This window comes from Centruroides sculpturatus, unplaced genomic scaffold (genome assembly GCF_000671375.1).
Source record: "Centruroides sculpturatus isolate CEXI.00-Female unplaced genomic scaffold, Cexi_2.0 scaffold1447, whole genome shotgun sequence".
Taxonomy (NCBI): domain Eukaryota; kingdom Metazoa; phylum Arthropoda; class Arachnida; order Scorpiones; family Buthidae; genus Centruroides; species Centruroides sculpturatus.
Genome location: NW_019385631.1, coordinates 63,273 through 84,121, shown reverse-complemented (window position 1 = coordinate 84,121; position 20,849 = coordinate 63,273). Strand labels below are relative to the sequence as shown.

The 20,849-nt window shown below is 29.7% G+C and overlaps 1 protein-coding gene across 1 annotated transcript in view; it reads right to left on the bottom strand.

The window, feature by feature from the left end:
• The window catches only part of LOC111640746 (vacuolar protein sorting-associated protein 13A-like), a 188,095-nt gene that overhangs the window by 104,012 nt on the left and 63,234 nt on the right, over nt 1-20,849 (bottom strand). The window contains exons 18-22 of the mRNA XM_023386792.1: nt 18,225-18,263; nt 10,698-10,835; nt 9,014-9,091; nt 8,709-8,926; nt 6,328-6,475 (exon numbers count right to left, since the gene is read on the bottom strand). Coding sequence (XP_023242560.1) covers nt 6,328-6,475; nt 8,709-8,926; nt 9,014-9,091; nt 10,698-10,835; nt 18,225-18,263 — 621 coding nt within the window. The remainder of the gene's footprint in view (nt 1-6,327; nt 6,476-8,708; nt 8,927-9,013; nt 9,092-10,697; nt 10,836-18,224; nt 18,264-20,849) is intronic.

The window sequence follows — 20,849 nt, the reverse complement described above, 5'->3', positions numbered from 1 at the left end:
AATAGAAATGTATTGATAAATCTAAGTTTCTTTATTTTGATCTTTAAAGTCACACCTCGCCTTATATGCAAGGTTTTCTTATACACAAGTAAATACAGTAATAAAAATTCAATATTTAAATGAAATATATCAGTTTAAATATTGAATTTAAAGGCTTCAAATTTCTTCTTAATATAATAATATTTATAACAAATATTTTCTTAAAAAGTTAAAATCTAACTTCAAAATGAATGAAACTTGGCAATATTTTTAAATTTTTAAGTTGATATATCTGTTTAGTAAGAAAACTAAACCATTCATTAATCCAGAAACAATTATTGACCTAATAAATGCTGAAAACAAAATTTTCTGTCAAAATGTAGCTAATAAGAGTTTACATTGATATTCACCCTAGTCACATAGTCCTATATCAATTAGAAAAATGGTGGATACTCTTTGCTAGCATGTGAAGAAACTGAAAGAAATTTAGATCTAAATTTGATGTATTTAAAATTTTTCATTAAACTTACTACTTTTAAACATATTTCACCTTGATATTTAGTTAGGCCTTTGTGAAGCATGTTAACTGTAGTTCATGTATTGCATGTGGTTAGACTTAATCATATATATTATTGTGGCTGTCTTCCATATTTATATTTTATATATGATTGTATATAGTATAAGAGCTCATTTTCCCTTTCCTAAAATTCATCTCACTTCTACTTTATGCCTTTCCTGTCATGTGGCACAGACCTTTGGTGAGTCCTGATTAACACAAGAAAAAAGGGGTGAATAATGGGTCCCACATGAAGGAATCACAAGAGAAAGAGTCAGGGATTTGGTTGTCAAAGAGTGTGAACATCAGATCACAACTGAGGAGAGATCTTGACTAAGGTCTATAAGTATTAGTAGGAACAACTGCCCAAATAGGACTGTAACAAGAAGTTACAAATTAGTAAAATACTGGAACTAGCAAGTAAGGTTGGACTTTCTCCAAGTGCAAAGTGTACCAAACTTAGGACCACGTGTAAGGAAACATGTACAGTATTGTAACCCAGTTACTAGATTAATAAGTGAAAGAACCTTTATCTATGTGTGAGGAGCCTTCCTGTAACATCAATTCCAACAAAGATATCATATAATTGTTGATGACAATGGATTGGGCAAATCTAACTGACCAACATGAAACAAAGCATAGCATCGATGATTGCCCAACAATTTACATCTAAAATACGAATGGGAAGGTACCGGACCTTCCCATTCTGATTCTTATTCTTATCATTCTTCTCTTCTCAATCTTAGTCATAATTAGTTATAGTTTAGTTTTTAAGTATATCTGCAATTTACCATTTTTGTCAGAAGAGACAAGAAGTGGAGAGTGGTTGTAACTACGTCTTGTACTTTCCAACAAGCGGGAATCTGTAATCTGCCCCTCAAAATTTGTATAATAAACGCACATTGACTTGTTTTTTTTTTTTCGTCTGGTACCCTTTAAATTGTTTTCAAAACAATTTAAAACTCATTAATATCAATTATTATCAGATTTCTACCAAATAAGCTGAGCTGAGCTAGAGCTCAAAATTTTTATGATCAGCCCAGCTCTTAGCTGGAATCCAGCTAAGAGCTTTTGCTTACACAATCTATAACCATTTTATTTCAATTGCTGCTTTTGCTGCTGCTACTGCTACAACACAATATCACTACAATAAAGCTATTCCATATTGTTCTGTATCACAATGAATATGTTTAGTATGTATATAAAAATAAAATTATAAAAACCTGCTTCAACCTCAGTCCAATCAGGTAAAAATGACTCACTTTCCCATCTATAGGTAGCTTTAGAGATTTTTGACAATTTTTTTTATTCGTTAAAGTACATCCAATTTATTGCATAATTTTTGAATTTATATAATATTTATTCTTTATATAATAACATAAAGAAAAAACAATGCATAATATGCATTTTTTTTCTCTTGTCTCTTCTGATTTTTCTGTTATTCTGTATATTCCAAGTTTTTGTAATTTGAGATAGTCTTGGTCCCATCCACTTTGAATTAACTGAACTGTACCACACATGTTTAGCTAAAGAATTACTAAAAGTAATGAAGGGTAATATTTTAAAATGATAATTTTAAAATATTACCCTTCATTACTTTTAGTAACTCTCTTAATCTAAAAAATTGTTTATAGTTCAATTTCTTAATGCTCAAGTAGTTTTTATTTGAATGCTGTCATTTTAATAACAGATATATGAAAACATATCCAATATACTACATAGCCTATCTGTTATTATTATAGATGCAATTTAATTTCAAAAATGGACTTTGCTGCAACACACTTCTGCTCAGCTCAGTCCAGCCTATAGTTTACCTGTCAATATCTCAGCTCAATTTTGTATTTCTAAATAACTGAGCTTTGCAGAACACTATATTATTATTGAACTACAATTTCAAAAAATTGTACACCTATAAATTGCAACTGTCATCATCTATCTGTTTGTCTTTCCTTAATCTCGAGAACGGAGTTAGAAAGATGAAATCTGAGACCAGTTATGGAAACTTTAGGGGAAGTAGGCGCCAATTAACTATATACAGACTTCTGATGCAAACTGGAAGTCATGTTATTTCAATTCAAAACTTTTCCCCTGAAAGTAGTTAATAGATGACTGGCAGAACTCTATTGTTAAAGGAAAAGTTTGAAGTACAGGGGCAAGTCACTACTAATTTGAGATGGAGAACATATATTTTAAATGAAATAAATTTAAAATATGATTAAAAATTACAGCCCAGCATTGTGATAATGTCACAATAAATAATTGCCCATTGTTTAACTAAATTATCACTTAATATTTGTCATTGTATAAGCAAAATACAATTATTATTAATAACATAATACCTATACAGGTATACCTTGAGTTTCATCGTTCTTGATTATACGTTGTTTGTCAAAAAAATATATGGAAAAATAAAAATCAAGTTTAAGTCATTTTATTTGACTTTATATCTGTCAAATATTGAAATCATAATATCACTAGAAAAGTGTTAAAAGTGCACAAAATCATATTAAAATACATTTACAGTAAATGTTAATATAATCATCATAAATCGTAGAGAACAAAATATGAAAACATCTGTGACTCTGTGTTGTCGTCTTATTTAGCGGTCTTTAAGAGCTCGATATTGGCATTTTCCACAGTAGTTCCAATATCTACTGTTTAGCATCATTGTCAGCACCACTTGATATTGGTAAATTTAACATAAATTAGTTTACTTTTTACTATCGCAAAATAATTTTAATAACTGTATTTGTTATTTAACCTTACAAAATCATCTTATTTTATAATGTCTTAGAGCAAACCACATTGACAAATACAGTCCATGATGTACTGTAAACATTGCCAAATTGTAAACATGTATATTTACAAGTACATACATACCTGTACATGTATTCATAAATTTAGATTACTTTTTTTCTGTACTATATTAAAAACTAAAATTTTTGTTTGTAAGCTTAAAATAGATTCTTATTAATCATATATTATTAAAAATGCATTTATAAATAAAATACTGAACTTGGAATGGTTATTTGTAGTTTAGCCTAGTGACAAGTAAATTCAACTTATGTTGTTTTTCAACTTAAGTCGCCTCTCCTGGAACCACTTATCGACGTAAGGAGAGGTATATATGCATTTTAAAATGTCTACACTATATTAATATACAGTAGAATCTCGTTTTAACAAATCATGGAACAACGGATTTCTCAGAATAATGGATTTTTTTTCCTAGATCCTGCCAAATTAATGTAATTTTACCTCCTTTTAGCATATCCATAACTTGAAATAACAAATTTTTTCTATCCCATCTATTGAAAACTTTATGTTTTAGTTAATATTTGGGTGTTTCCAGGAATTTATAGAGTTTGAGAGAATAATAGAGGAATTTATAAAGTTTGAGAGTTTAAATAGAATTTATAGAGCATGATAAACTTTTTATCTGGGAAATGTACTGTATAATTTAAGAATTTTATGAAGAATGTTAGCAGCCTGATATAATTGTGGAGTAGCCTAGTAAACATTCTGATGCTGATTCAAGTGTAGTACTGAAATTTAACAAGGCCATTGAGTCTTTTCAAATCACAAAGACCTTCCTCATGAATTTCAGCATAAACAAACAGGATGACATGACATTGCTAATATCAAGCAGTTGTATTCAGTAGCAGTGCCAGATTAACCAATAGACAAATAAGACAAATGTCTAGGGCCTGTAATTCAGAAGAACCCAGCTCTTCCGAATTACAATAATAATGAATTTAACGAAAAATAAATAATAATAAATTTTAAAAAAATAAAAAAATATTTTTAAAATAAATCTTTAATAATACAGAATATTTTTGTTATCCTAATAAATTCATATTACAAATGTCATAGTAATTGATAAAGTATAAATGTCATAATAATTGATAAAGTAATAAAATCGGATTCTGTGCTACATACTGCACCAGTGTATAGTGCACATGAGCTATGTATACATGATAACTCCAAATATGCATACTGTACATGTATATTCACTGTTCATTGTTTGTCCATTTGCAACTACAGTTGTTATTGTAACAAATAACATAAACATTTTTACATTTATTTGACAATATCCAACATCAAATTTGATGCTAATATTGAAGAAAGACCTAGAAAGCAGAAGCAATTTTTTGAAGAAAATGAAACAGATGAAGATAACAATTTAACTGATCAGCAGGTTTTAAAATAAATCATCTATGCAACTCCATTCAGGAGAAAATTTTTGAATTGAAATCACATGACTTCTGGTCTAGACTGAAAGTTCATATATAGTTAATTGGAGCTTCCTGCCCCTAAGCTTTCCATATCTGGTCTTGATTTTCATATATCTAACTCTGTTCTGTAGATTAAAGAAGGACAGACAGCCAGATGATAGTGGAAATTTATAGGTGTACAATTTTTTCAAATTGAAGCCTGTTTGTACAATTTTTTCAAATTGTAAAAATTTTTTCAAATTGTACAAATTTTGTCACAAATAACATAGAATGTTTCATTCTATGTTATTTGTGACAAAATTTGTAGCAAAAGTCATATGAAATACAAAAAAAATATCAAGAAATTAACAAAATATTTCAATTTTTTTAGAAAATTTGAAGATTTAAAGAATACTTTGGATTATACAAGTGAAATAAAAAATGTGTACTTTAATAACGTTGATGTTGAAGAAGTAGACTATGAGCTGACACAATTTATTCTGTTGGTGAGAAAACAAAATTTGCAAAGCCCAAATGTTATGTACCAGTTTATAAAAAATAGCAACATTCCATTTTATTTTCCTAATACCGAAATATTGTTAAGAATTTACTTAACTATGCCTGTAAGTAATGCAAAAGGAGAGAGATCTTTCTCTGTTTTAAAGTGAGTTAAAAATTAATTAAGAAATTCAATAGGACAGGAAAAGCTAATGTCTTTAGCAATGCTTGCTATAGAAAAAGATACTCTCAAATGGCTAGGTTGCAAAGATATTATTGATCAATTTTCTGAAATGAAAATCAAAAAACAAAAAATTTAAATTTTTTAAATGACCATAATTATATATATTTTTCATTATATAAGAAACTCTTTTATTATACAATTATTATTATATTTTGTATTCTCTATTATTAGTAAAAATTTTAAGTAACATTATTTACGATTTCTTTACAAACAAGTTATTTAAATGGGGCCCCAATTTAAATTTTGTCTAGGGCCTGTTAGAGGCTTAATCCGGTACTGTTCAATAGACAGAAAAGTGGCATCAAAACAAACCAAGATGAGTGAGTTTTTTAACAAATCATGAAATCAAGTGAAGTGCTAATAAGCATACATAATTTCTCTCTTTTTGTGCTTACAGTATATACTGTACAGTTTCCATCAGTTTTGTCATAGAAATGTATGGCATAGCATATTCTCTTGTAACATACATCTTTCTATAAAACAAAGAATAGAGATTCCCACTGAATAATTTCAATTACAGGTATTTCTTATATGTAGAGGGTTAAAACATGGAAAATTTTTTGAATATTTTTTCTGGGTGTACAGGAAATCCATTATTTGCAATATAACAGATTCTCAGAACAATGGATGATTTTCAGCAGCCTAAGTGATCCATTAAAATGTAATTCTACTGTATAGAAAAAATTAAATTTTTGTGGCAGTATCTTCAACAAATTTTTCCAAAATAAAGATGTATATGATTTTTGCTTCAATCAATAAAGTTATCAAATGAATGAAAATTTTCATTTGTAAAATATATGTTATTATTACAACTTCAAATATTTATTTATAATACTTACTTTTATAATGTCCATACTACCTCTTATGTCATAAAATAATATATCCCTATGATAAGGAGGTAAAGATCTTTTTATATCCAAACGTAATTTCATTGGTTCTAAAATTGCCTCTTGGTTTTCCATATTTCCATCCAAAAGAATAATAGCTCTGAAATTTAAACTGTTATTAAACTGTTATATGAAATAAAATAGTGATTTATTATTTAATTCTGCTTTAGACAAGGAACTGTTAAATTTTCTTTGTCCTTGGTACTTGAACTGACTGCAGTGTAATTATGATAATTTGCAACACTCTACCTCATTAAAAAATTAATTATATTTATAGTTCAGTATATTACACAAATATCAATTAATTTCCTAAGACAACTTTTTTACAAATTGTCTCCCATTGTTAAAATTTTACATTGACTGATAACAGTCTTTTCTCAATTATATGAAAGACCAGAAATAATCAAACATAAAAAAGTATAAATAAATTTAAAACATAATAAAACTAATATAAAGTAAAAAGCATAAAAAAATTTTTTGGAATTTAATAAGAACATGTACAGAAAGCAATTAACAAAATAGTGAATTTGAAATTAAAATAAATTTTTACTTTATTAATTTTTAACTTAAAATTAATAATCAACATATTAAAACATACTCTTCTAAAATTTAATATTATGATTTACATATTTGAGATTTTATTAAATTTCAATATACACAATAAACTATAATAAACAACAATAAACTTTTGCAAATCAGAAAATTTCAGCTTCATAATTTGAAAAATTACTACAAATATTGAACTTTAAACCCCTTGTCGTCCGGTCCCTAGTTAACTTGGGCAAGTTACATAGCATTACATAAAACGCGGTCCTTTTGGCCCCCCAATTTTTTTTTTTTTTTGATTTTTGGAATGTTTTTTAAGTCTCCAAATTTTTTCAAAAATTTTTACCCGCGCAAAAAATTTTATCGCGATTTTAATTAGCCTTTGATAAGGCTTGACTAAGGCTTAATTGTTTTTTAATGGGATTTTTTTATCAAAATTAATTAATCATTCTAAAGTTGTAGTGCTCAGATTTGACTTTGGTAAAGTTATTTAAAGCTGCTTTCTGATGTCAAAAACGACCTCCAATAGTTTTTTAATTTTTTTAATTAATAGATTTTATTATATATAAATTTAATTAATTAGGGGGAAATTAGGTTGGAAATCGCAATAAAAATTTTAATTTTTTAAAAATATTTTAAAATATACGGCCAACTAGTATTCACCCTACTATAAACCCATCGCCTCCCGAGACTTCTATGAGAATGTCCCGGGAAATCCGACTCCAGCTGTTCTCAAGATCATCCAGCTGTGTAAACAATGACTCATCAGTGTCAAATTTCACAGAAAGGCAAGACAAAGGAAAATAAAATTTGAAGCTTTTTCTTCAAAATTAACGCATTTCTTTCGTTTTTTTTCAGTTTTAAGTATTTTTTATGTTTAATTAAAGATTCCTTTAAAAACACTCGTGCGACAAGTGATTAAATATGTGAAATTAATAGAGAAAGAATGTATTATACAAATATGGAGCTTCTGCCATAACAAATATATATAACATACCAAATTTACTCACTTATAAGACAAGGTTTTCAATCATTTTTCATTGCTTCGAAAACCTAGGTCGTCCTATACATGCGAGCAAAGGATTCTTTGCATAGTGGCAAATCTGGAAACACTTCAGCACATCCTCCACATAGTCTTTGTCTTCCTTTCAAGTGCATTGAACTGGTGCCACTCCTTGTACCCCAGTTCCAAATAAAATTATTATTATTTTTTAATATCTGTGATTATTTGGTCTAAAACCCAATGTTTTTGCAATAATTTCTGAAAACCATGTATAGTTCATCTGCCATTATAGGTCTACAGTCTATTTATCTTAAATTAAGACACACCCCCCTTTGTTTATTGGTTTAATCCTATGTCCATCAATTAAAACTGCATTGCATCTCATTCATCCACAGAAAATGGTTCCTTGTTATTTACAAAATTATTAATAAAATACAGGTCACCTAGCAATGATTATAAATGTAGTTATTTCATATTAGTTAAATCGTTATTTTTAATGAACATTCTCAATCATTAAAAATAAATTTTTTCTGGTTATGCACATTATAATTGTTTCAGTTTTTTTTACATTCATCACGTATTAAGGCAAACATGGTTGTTTGCCTTTATACAGTACATGCATTTGATAATATTTTATTTGTGATTAAACGAAATAAAATAGAATTGTATTAATAAATTTAATTTTCTTTATTTTGATCTCTAAAGTCACACCTCATCCTATATGCGAGATTGTCTTATACACGAGTAAATATGGTAATTAATAATAATCAAAATAGCAACTTACCTTGACATTTGTAAAGAGTTTAATCTAAAAAGAATATTGTCAATAAAATATTGATTGTTAGCTATCTGAACTTCTTTAAAAAAGTTTTCTATACTCAAATCTCCCAAATTCAAAAGAAGTAAATTAGGTGAACTTGACTTTTGAGGAAGTAAAACAGTTGGGGCATGGATATCAATTGATAACTGCAATCTTAAACCACTCTTTTTATATTCTAGTACCTATTAAAGTAATTATGTCCATTAAATTTTAATTTTTGTAGAAAACTTTGAATACAGAATTTTAAAACATTTTATTTAAATTATTACTTGTTCCTGTAATGCATTTTCTGCAGACTTTTTAGCCATTGATGTAAATTCTGGTTGAATAAAAGGTTCAAAAAATCTCTGCAAAAGAAACATTTAAATATTTTCAAATTACAATGATTAAAATCTAATAAATGGCTCCATGCCATTAGAAACATTTTAAATTATAGTAGTTTCCTGCAGTGTATAACCTACCAATAGTAGTGTATAACCTACATTAACATTTAGTAACAGAAAATGCTAAAATGAAAATAAAAAGATTGCATAATCTGCACCACTATACATCCTTTACCTCCAAAGTTGCCATTGAAAACATGCCATTTATTCAGTAGGTTATTTAAAAGGCATGGTCTGACATTCAATTTTTTCTTTTTTTCCCATTTCTTTCATTTTATTTCCATTAGCAATTCATTGTAAATATATTTATAAAATAAGTAAATTGTAAAAATGATATATTTGAGACAGAGTCATCTAAGTTCCATTAAATATTGAAAATATAAATAATAATAATAACTTAATAATAATGATGTAATACAGTGTCAGACCAAATATATGGCTTTCACAAAAATAGAATTACCAGAAAACTGGCTATTTTTGAAACTGACTAATTTTGAGTTTGGCAGACTGTAGTATTGTTGTAGTTTGCTATATAGCCACTTTTTTTCCTGTTGTGTAGTCATCACAGAATGCCAATTCAAGTGTGAGTGATGGCATATGGTGTCTTAAAAACAGTTTCAATCTTTATTTTCCATTGCTTATTTTATATTTTAAGTACAGTACATATTTAGCCTGTGTCCAGAAAACTGGAAAATCCAGAAATCAGGACCATTTCCAGTTTCAAGCTTACAAGATAACAACAAGGCATAACAAGGCATGTTCTGCAGTTATGTCTTGACCCTGGTCAGTTTTGTGCAGAGTTTCAGTATGCTGGAATTCTGTTTTGTTTATTCAATTACTCTTAGAAATTGCTGTTACTGTTTAGAAAAATAAATCTTTAAGCTCTGAAAATTTCTTCTTTCTATGTATTTGCAGACTAAATTGTTTTTACCCCTCAGGCTACAAGGTTGTGTAGAAAAACTAGTCAAACAACTTTTCCATCAGCCAATTTCATTTCTAACATATTAATCCAATTTTGGCTGACTTTTGTGTTTAAAGAATTAAGATTAAAATTTATTTTACTACTTTCTTCTAACTTGAAAGTTATAAAATAATTCATAATTATTAAACAGCAACTTCCCTCAATCTCAATCCCCACATACTTTATTTCTAATTTTAAATAACTTAAATCAGCATTTTCCAAATTTCTTGGTAAAATGGAGTCCTTAAGCAAAAAAGATTTTTTTGTGGAGCCCTCACAATTCATCAGAATCTTTTGCTATAAATTTGTACAATTAACAGAGAACAAATTAGGCTCTGATGTTTTATTTTTTATTATTTTAAAACTAATTACAGTAAAACCTTACAAATTAATTATATCGTATAATATGCATAATCCTTGAATTTTATATCAATTATCATAATTATAATAGTTATTTGGATAGTCATTTGAATAGTCATTATCATAATAGTTATTAGGAAAAAAAATCAGATTTTAGTATTCAATATACACAGTTAATATTAAAATAATTATAATAGTTGAATAATATACATACTACTTAAAAATAAAAAAATCTGTAGTATACTATACCTGTACTTCAGCAAAAAATCTGTATAAAAATACAACTTGAATTCTTCCTATTCGAATGCGCAGAGTACCATTAGCCACTAATGGAGAAACAGTTTCATCATTTCCAACTTCATTATGATGTGGACTATGTTTAACATACTAAAAATGATAAAATGTATTTATTACTAAACGCAAATACACATTATAAATATGTAATTTTCATATCTAAAATATCTAGAATTATAATAAATATTCATTTATGTGATCATGAATTACTTAACACAATTTTAGCCTTTATAATTTACCAATAATACTTTGACATACTAATTATAGATTGCCAATTAATAAAAGAAAAATATACTTCAAATATTAAATTCTGAATATTAATTAAGTAAATTATATAATAATAAAAATTTTATATTTTAAAAGGATTTTGTAAAACTTGGCACCATATGCAAATAACACAAAAGACCTCAATATCTACACATTCCAGTTGCCAACAAGTGAAAGAAATCACTCCTAAGCAAGTGGGAGATTTTTTTTATAATGTAGATAGGACTCTATATTGTTACTGACAGTAAGGATGCTTTGAAAGGAGTATTAGAAATCCTATTAGAAGAGCATCTACTCAAAGTAGTGTAAATATACCAAATGAAAATAAACACTTTTATTTTAAAAAATTGTGCAGGATCTTTCAAATAGTTAAAGCCACCATCAATGCATTCCTCATAGATTCTAATAAGCAATATCAGTCAAATCCTTATAAAAACCACAATAAATCCTAAAGGTAAGAGTCACCCTTCCCAAATGTCAATCAAGACAACTAGGAAAAAGACATCACCAAACGATCGCCTAAATATCAGGCTATAATACGGCTAATTAAATGATTGGAATAAAGTAATTTGACACTAGAGGTAGACGTTAGGCGCCATCTCTTAAGTAAATTAATAATTAAATAAATAAATCAATAAATAAATTTAGAATCTTCTGGAATAAAAGAACTGGCCCGGGGTGGGACTCGAACCCGCAGCCTCCGCTATGAGTGGTTGATATTTATATATATATATATACCTCGCCGGGTGTTGCGTTAGCTGGCTGAGTGCCGTTATGGCTGTGGGCGAAGGAGTCGTCCCCAGTCAGTAATGTATTTAACCAAGTAAGGTTATATCTAAATCTAATATACTTCTGGAAGCGAAGACTAGCTCGAGGGTCTGGGTAGCATAACTGGTAAGCGCGCCGCACGGCAAGCGGAGGCTGCGGGTTCGAGTCCCGCCCCGGGCCAGTTCTTTTATTCCAGAAGATTCTAAATTTATTTATTGATTTATTTATTTAATTATTAATTTACTTAAGAGATGGCGCCTAACGTCTACCTCTAGTGTCAAATTACTTTATTCCAATCATTTAATTAGCCGTATTATAGCCCGATATTTAGGCAATCGTTTGGTGATGTATTTACTACTCAGGCTATGAGTTGTTGATATTTATAGGAAAAAGACTTGAAAGCATTTGTCAAAATCAAATTAAGGTAACATTTGGTCAAAACCCATCAAGATATCTTTTTTCACCATGTCTCTAAATAAAAAGTGATAATATAGAAAGTTGGATTTAAAGTACTGGGAGGTTCATAAGTTGCACACCATAATAGTTTAATTTTTATCTATATTTAAGGTTTTTTTTGTTTATTTGTTTCAAAATGAATGATGGGTGATAATTTAATGTTGGAGGAACAAGTACAGCTGGTGTTCATGTTTGGAACACCTGGTGTGACACACTACACCATGGCCACTGAGTTTAACTGGTATCATCTATATCAAGTGCCTGTAAATCACACTGCTGTTGAATACCTGATAAACTTTTTTAAGGAGACTGAAACTTGCCAACCATACTTAAACCAGGCAACCAAAAGTGCAACTGATGAGGAGGAGGAGGAGATGTCCATGATGTTTATGGCAAAGGTTTTTAGCAGTCCCAAGAAAATCAACCAGCAAATTGAAGTCAAGAAACAGGATTAAGCAAAACCTCCATGTTGTGCATTCTGCATCAGCATTGCTTTCACCATACAAAATGCAGTTGGCTCAAGAACTGCATGAATGCTGATAACACCAAGAGATGGATGAAATTTTGTGAATGGATGCTGACACATGCCAATGCATCAATCTTTAACAGTGAAAGCAACATTCTATTTGAGTAGCCAGGTTAACAGGCCCTATTGGTTAAATAGTAATCTTTGGTGAAATGAAGATGACCATGTGCAGAATGACCCCTGTGTAGAATCATGGACTGGGCTGGAATATGAGTGTGGTTGTTCGTAATGAGAGATTTGTAAGTCTGCAAATAAACACTACAAATAGGAACACAGGAACAAAAGCGTGTATGATTGAATATTCCTTTAATGCTCTCTGAACAGGGTTCTTTTTTCTTGTTTTGTTACAAAGATCCCAACTTAACAGATTTCTTTACCCTATTATCCTCACAGGGAAATAGGTTGCCTCCTATTCTCATACAAGTATATAATATATGCGCACATAACACAAAACCTTGATAACCGACTTAAAAACTAATAAGAAATGAACCTCTTTGTAAACACCGGAGGAAATACAATTCACCACATTTAAAAAACCTTTGTAACTCCAGTGATATGTGTTTACACACCAGCGAACATTTTCGACCCCATCTGGGTCTTCATCAGGCTACGGTTATACGAAATTCGAACGTATGCAGAATGGAACAGTTCTCGAAGGCAATAGAAAGAAAATATAAGAATAGAAATAAAATAAGGAATTGTGAACTATATACAAACTACAATATGGCTGATGGCTACAAGAGGATGAAATAATCAGCCCACATTTTTTAGTGAAAATGTTGTGCAAGTACTTTGACAAGAAGTTCCCAATAGATAGATTGGCCAAAAAGATTCTGTGGAATGGCCACCCCACTCTTCTGATCTTACTACCCCTCTTATTTTTTCCCATTTAAAATCTGTGGTGTAACAGAATCAGCCAACTCTCACTGAATTGATAGATGAAATAACTAGAGAATGTCATAATATCATTTCCAATATTGTATCTACTGCCACAGAAGTGTGAAATTTTTGTTCCTCTAGATCAATTTTGTTCTGCATTCAAATTGCAACACTAATTCTGAATTTATATCTGAGTGCTACAAGTGGCTCTTTGAAATCTCAGAAAAATGGAAATCTGGTCTCCATAATTGATTTCTGAATTAATATACTAATTTTGTATTTTATTTTTATTCTATTAAATATATTTCTTACATATTGTAGTTATTCTCTGCCTATGAGTGGACTTGTGTGTTATCAAGGATTGACACATAAGAAAGCAAAATCATAAAAATCTTATACTTGTAAACATATATGTTCATATCTATGTAACAACATTTCAGACAGCATTTTGTTACCTCATTATGAACTATGGCAAATATAATTTTTGTAAACTGAGACATGAGCATTTTGACATACATTATTTTGTGCCATACACCATGACATAATATTTTGCATGACATTTAAAGAAATCACTTTGTCTAGAGAACATGGATTTGACTATAGCTGATTAAAGTGTACACACCTATGTTATTCTAATGCAGTGTTTCTCAACCTCTAATTAATCGTTGCCCCCTTCAACATAGTATCGCCCCCTTCACTACAAAATTCTGATGCCGAGGGACAAGGCTAACTCCTAATTTGTACTGCATTGAATAGACTAGTGACTAGTATAATGTTATTTGTTTAATTATTGTATGATATAACAAATAAAATATCTAATTATTCTTAATATAATGTTTTACTATATCGCTCAGAAAATTGTTTTTCGCCCCCCAAAATATAAATTGTTACTAATCGCCCTCTCAACATAGAAAAACACCCACATGGGGGCGATATCGCCCCCGTTGAGAAACACTGTTTTAATGCATGCTTCACTGTATCATCCTTTCATGGTTTGTTGAAAAACCAACAAGCAATGAATTAGTGTCAGACCATTTCACAAACCTTTAAGCAATGTCAGATATGCCACAGGACCTTTTGCCCAAAACTTTTTTCAAGTGATAACAGTACATTGTTTGTGACATTGTTACATAGATTTGAATACAGTTTAAAGAATCTTCCTTAAACAATTCTCTGTAAGCATTTAAAGAAATAATAATAATAATAAAAATAACAGCAAACAAGTTTACACCTGGAAAATACTAATATTACTAATCATTCTACAGTTATTCATTATGAAAAATAAGTAAAATTCAAATGAAAAAGAAATAATATATTCTTTTTTTTAAAAAAATAAAACTATTTTTTTATATTGTTGACTCGTGTCTAGAGTCAACAATGTAAAAAAGAGATTTATTGAGGAAGTAAAATAAATTAATAACTGTTTTATATACATATAGATTAATATAGTCAATAAAATAAATATGTAATTACTGAAAAAATTGCGTGGAGGGCGTATTTTGATGTACAATAGATATACAGCATGTGTGCCTACATATTTTATATAAACATCAGAATTTTTTAAAAAGGAAACCAGTTACAGGACTAATTTTGTTAAAGGCTTTACATCGAGCATGCGCATAACTTCAACATTCAATTTTTCAAACTCTTGGAATCGAACCTGATGATGACCATTGAAAACAGTAGAAAACATTTGTTTGGAAGTGAATTATTGCTGGTTTTTTTCAGTAATTACATATTTATTTTATTGAGTTTTCACACCAGCGTTATTATGATGGATGATTAGATTAATATAGTCTATGTGATAAATAATGTATTAAAATGCAATATGAAATTCATATAGTTTATAATTTAAATATAATCTCAGTCCACATAATGTTCATTTTAAAAGTAATTCACATCAATAATAAAAATCTGGACTGGAGAAAGATAACTAAGAAATAAAAGATTATCATAATAAATCACACCATCCACACTTTTCCAGCAGCAACATTTTAATATATAAAAATTTTTTGGCTACTGGCCTGCATCAGGTTTCAATATTAACCAAATCAAATGTCTCTAATGAAATACAAGTTTGGAACATTCATTAAAGATGTTATACACTGTAAGAAACCAAGTCCGAGCGTTATTTTTATTTACTTTTATTTTTGCTTTTTATTATATTTTTGTTTGGGGCTTATGTTTTGTTAGGATGAAGGTTTCTTCACCTTAGAAACTTAAAAATAGAAGAGAAACCAACTCACCGACAAGAGAAAAGCACCGTAGGAAAAACTCGTAAACACTTGTGCTCCCGAGCAGAAAAAAGTAAGTCCGCACCAAGAAAGGGGGGGGGAGACCCCACAAGCACAACTTAAAAACTCGTTAAACCTTAAAAGAATAAAACATCCCAAAAATTGTCAAAAAGAATGATGTAAAAGATTAGCGAGTATTGTCAGAAAATAGGCTGTCAGACAAATAGAAAAAGTTTATTGTTAGCAAATAAGTATGTAAATGAGGGGAGTGATTGCATTCAGAATTGTGATGTCACCTCACATTATAAAGACCGAACCTCAAGTGAAGATGGACGAGGTGAGCTTCCATTAGCAAGGAGCGTGGTGAGCTTCGTAGCAGCAAATGAGAGAGAGGTGTCCGATAGGATAAAATAGTTCCAAGGTGATTTTGAAGTTATTCAATTTGTGGATCGAAGATTAGAGAAAGTCTTGAGAGTTGAGGAAAAGGGTTCCTAGTATATTGAGGTGACGATTAGGATGTTTAATTCATAAGAATTATTGTATATAAGTTAAGTCTTTGAAATTTTGTCGAATTCCAAAGGGGAATAGAATTAAGTTAGAAAATAGATTGATTTGAGTTTTGTCGAGTTGATTCTTAGTGATTTTCATTGAATAAATTATTTGATTTTTACTAAATTTTGTATGTAGTTATTATTAAAATTTTATTAAATATTGGATTGTTTTTGACAAACTTTGTCATTATTTAATACGGTGCACGCTTAAAGTCCAGGCCTGAGACACTAACGCGAATCCGCATAAATTACCCGTTAGGGAACAGCTATTTCCAGAACACAGTCGTATTGATAATCGTTGGAAAAGTCAGAAAAATAATATAGTACTTTACAATACGTCCAATTTGGTTAACACTGAAACTTGATGTGTGCCCCTAAATGTGGCCTAAAACATTCGTATATTAAGGTGTTACTACTGGAAAAAGTGTGGATGGTGTAATTTATTATACATAAGTTCCAACTTACATATCAGAAGAATTTAAAAAGTTAATGTCATGAATATTCAATAGAGAAACATTGTTAACAGTAAATTGCTTAATACTTCATAGTAGTCTACAGATATATGAATAAAATTATGCATATTTTATATGTATGATTCTTAACTGTAATTGATAAATTTATATGACATACAATAAATAAATAAATATTTTCTATTATGATCAACCAAATTTAATAAATTGGAATAAAATTATCATTTAATATTTACTGTTTGTTAAATTCAGATATTTTAAAATGCATACTCTATTCCATCAATAAAATGTACTTAAACTTAATACAGTAGAGCATCGATTATCCGACTCAATTGGGGACTCAGGTTGGTCAGATAACTGAAAAAATCGGATAATCAAAAAGAATGAAAAAAAATACATTATTAGTATAGTATATTAGTATATCCCATGTAATTAGTATATTGCTGTTAACCAACTTCGCATTGAATTTTCATCAATGTTAAGCCTAACAATTTTTTTTAAAAATAATAATCATCGCTATTATATCATTAAAAATTATTTTTAAATTATTTTATTGCTCACGAAACAAACAACCACTCATAATTAGAAAATTAAGTCTCATTTAAATACTAGCCTCCCTTCTATGGTCAAGTCAGTGTTGCCAGCTAAAACACGCAAAAATTTAACAAAAATAATATTAAAGTAGCCAAGACATAGCCAAATATTGTAGTGCCACATCACTAGCAGAAATTTGAAATTTGCCAATTAGAATGATTGATTAACCGATGTGACGGTTAATAAGGGGGTCGGATAATCGATGCTCTACTGTATATCAAACTCTCAATTATCCACATGCAGATTATCTGTGCATAATTCAAAACATTAGAATTATTGTAAAATGACAGAATATTATAAGTGACATTCAGCTTTTCTTTCCTTCCTCAACTGTCAATTCTAATGGACAGAAGTAAGGTGAGTCATTAGCTCTGGAATATCATTTTGCAGTAGGCAAAGCTGTACTATAAACAGCAGATATGAAAAAATATCCTATTAATCCTAAAATTTAAAATACAGTAATTTGGAAGAAAATATAAGAATTATACATAGAAATGTAAAATTTAAATTTCTGTACAATATTTTTGAAAATAGAAGATATATCATTTTATGTTTATTGACTAAATATACATTTTATCTTATAAAACTTTGGATTCAGTTAAAACCTCTGAATAGTTTTTTATAGTTTTGAGAGCTATTTTGGATTATCCATGTTTTCTGGTTTTCCATGCACACCCATACACTAATTAACACAGATAATCAGTTTTGTGTATTGTATATCATAAAACCAGTCTTACCTTGAAATCAAATACTTTATCATCTTCTATCGAAAGTATCTATTTAATAAAATGACAATTATATTAAAATGAGGAATATAATGTAAAACATAATGAAAATTTAATATTCAAACTTAATCTACAAAAATCACTGTTACTGTATTATTTATTTGCAATTGAATTTAACTATAGTTTATTTTTTGGGCATTGCATTAATTATACAAAATATTGTTATTAAAATAGGATTTATTTATATTAAATATTAGAAAAAACAAACTTATAACAATTAAAGGATTTTTTTACATTTTAATACAGCTTTTAAGTTCTCAATTAATTTTGAAATCTATTCTAAAAAAAAAAAACAAGTTATTTTCTTGACCATGTTGGATTAGAAAAAGTAAAAAGGATGGGAGGAAAAAGCTTATTATTTATATTAAAACAGGATCACATAATTTGGATTTTCCTTTGTTGTTTTGAATTATAAATATAAAAAGTCATTTATATATCATATTTATAAGTTTCAATCATTTCATGATCAATATCACAAAGATTATCTGAAATCTGAATTTTTTAGACAATGTTAGTTAATCTTGTGTTCAAATTTTTTATCAACAGGATATCTGAGATCTCAAATACTTGAATACTTTCTAGCATTCAGTATTTGCATTTGCAGACAGTATTTACCCATCTCTAGTATGGCATTATATATAATCTATTATGAATATATATAATGCCATAACACTTCTGTAACAAAACAAACTGAAGAAACATAATTGCAATCTCACTATATTTGTTTCTCTATAAATTTGAATTGTTAAAAGAAAAAAATGTGTAATCAGATAAAAGCATCAAAATAGCTAATTCTTCATACAAGAAAACATAGAACACTACTTTTAATAATACTGAAATACAGTAGAACGTCGTTTATCTGAAAGTCGGTTATCCGAGATGTCAGTTATCCGAAAGAATTCCAGTCGGCAAATTTAAATTTTTGCTAATGCTATGGCGCTGCAATCTTTGGCTACATCTTGGGCTACTCCAATACTTTTTTGTTGGTGTGTGTGTTTTAGCTGGCAGCACTGGCACTTCTGTGTAGTGTTTTTCTGAGGACTGTGTGTCATGCTGAATCGAACGTTTTTGATACTAGATTAACTTCTAAAGCATAATTTTTTTGTTTTTATATTTGCAAATCTCTTAACTTTATTTTGTATTTTGTCCACCACGTTCTCATTCTCCTTTTCGCATTGGGTGATATTGATGTATTCCTTTAAGCCTTGGCGGTAGGTGCTGCGTCTCATGAGGACTAACGTTTTAGATTTATCCGCCCTGGTGAGAATGATCCTGTTACGTTGCATCCACTCGCTCGTGCATCTAAGTTTATTTCTCAGCTCAGTGACCTCAGGTTGTTCTTTAGTTTTCTTCATTCTTAGTGTGGCTAACCATCTGTAGTACTCTTTTTGTGTATCTGGTAGGCTTTTTACTAGGAGTTCCAAATCTGGAATGAGGTCCTTATATCAGCTTATAGGAGGCAGAGGTGCAAAGGTCGGACCATGTTTCAATACATCCATGACGAACTTAGGAGGTTTAACGTTGTCCCATATGACGAATGGGAATGTAGGGTGTTGTCGTCTTTCTGGTACTTGAAATCTTAGTATCCAGTTCAGTTTCTTATGGTAGCGTCTTTTTAGGTTGGCACTTAGACGCTCTTGGATGGGAATTAGAAAACTAAAGAACAACCTGAGGTCACTGAGCTGAGAAATAAACTTAGATGCACGAGCGAGTGGATGCAACGTAACGGGATCATTCTCACCAGGGCGGATAAATCTAAAACGTTAGTCCTCATGAGACGCAGCACCTACCGCCAAGGCTTAAAGGAATACATCAATATCACCCAATGCGAAAAAGAGAATGAGAACGTGGTGGACAAAATACAAAATAAAGTTAAGAGATTTGCAAACTCCTAATTGGCAAAACGCCTTGCATTGGGCAACATAATAGTCGATTCCCCGGATACACCAAGACTTTTTGCATTTGCCAAAACGCACAAAATGGGCCAACAATTACGTCCAATAGTCGATAAAATCAGAGCTCCCACAAGAAAATTGGAGAAAGCCATTCACAACCTACTTTCTCCCCACCTCAAGGGCTACCCGTATACCATCGATAACCCAGTTGAGCTCATCCACCTCCTTCGGGTTTTGTCTTCGACGGCGCAATATATTACCGTGCTAGACTTTAAATCTATGTACCCATCGGTGGAGCTCCCTACAGCTTTTTGCTCCCTTAGGGACTTTTTGCTTAATTTGACTCAAGAACAAGCATTACACCAGCAAGTCATTAAATTAGCCCATCTGATCTGTTATAATTCTATCTTTACGTTTGACGGAGAAGTCTACAAACAAAAAAGTTTTTATATTTTTCAATATATTTATTTTGTTTGTAAAAAAATAAAGAAATAATTTTTAACGATACAATAGCCACGATTATTATTTTAAAAAGTTTACATTAGGCTTAACATAGATGAAAATTTAATGCAAAGCGACACGCAACGGAGAAAATTTCAACATTGGATAAGTTAATATATTTTTTCGTACATAATCGGTTATCTGAAAAATAAGTTATCCGAACAACCCCAGTCCCCAATTG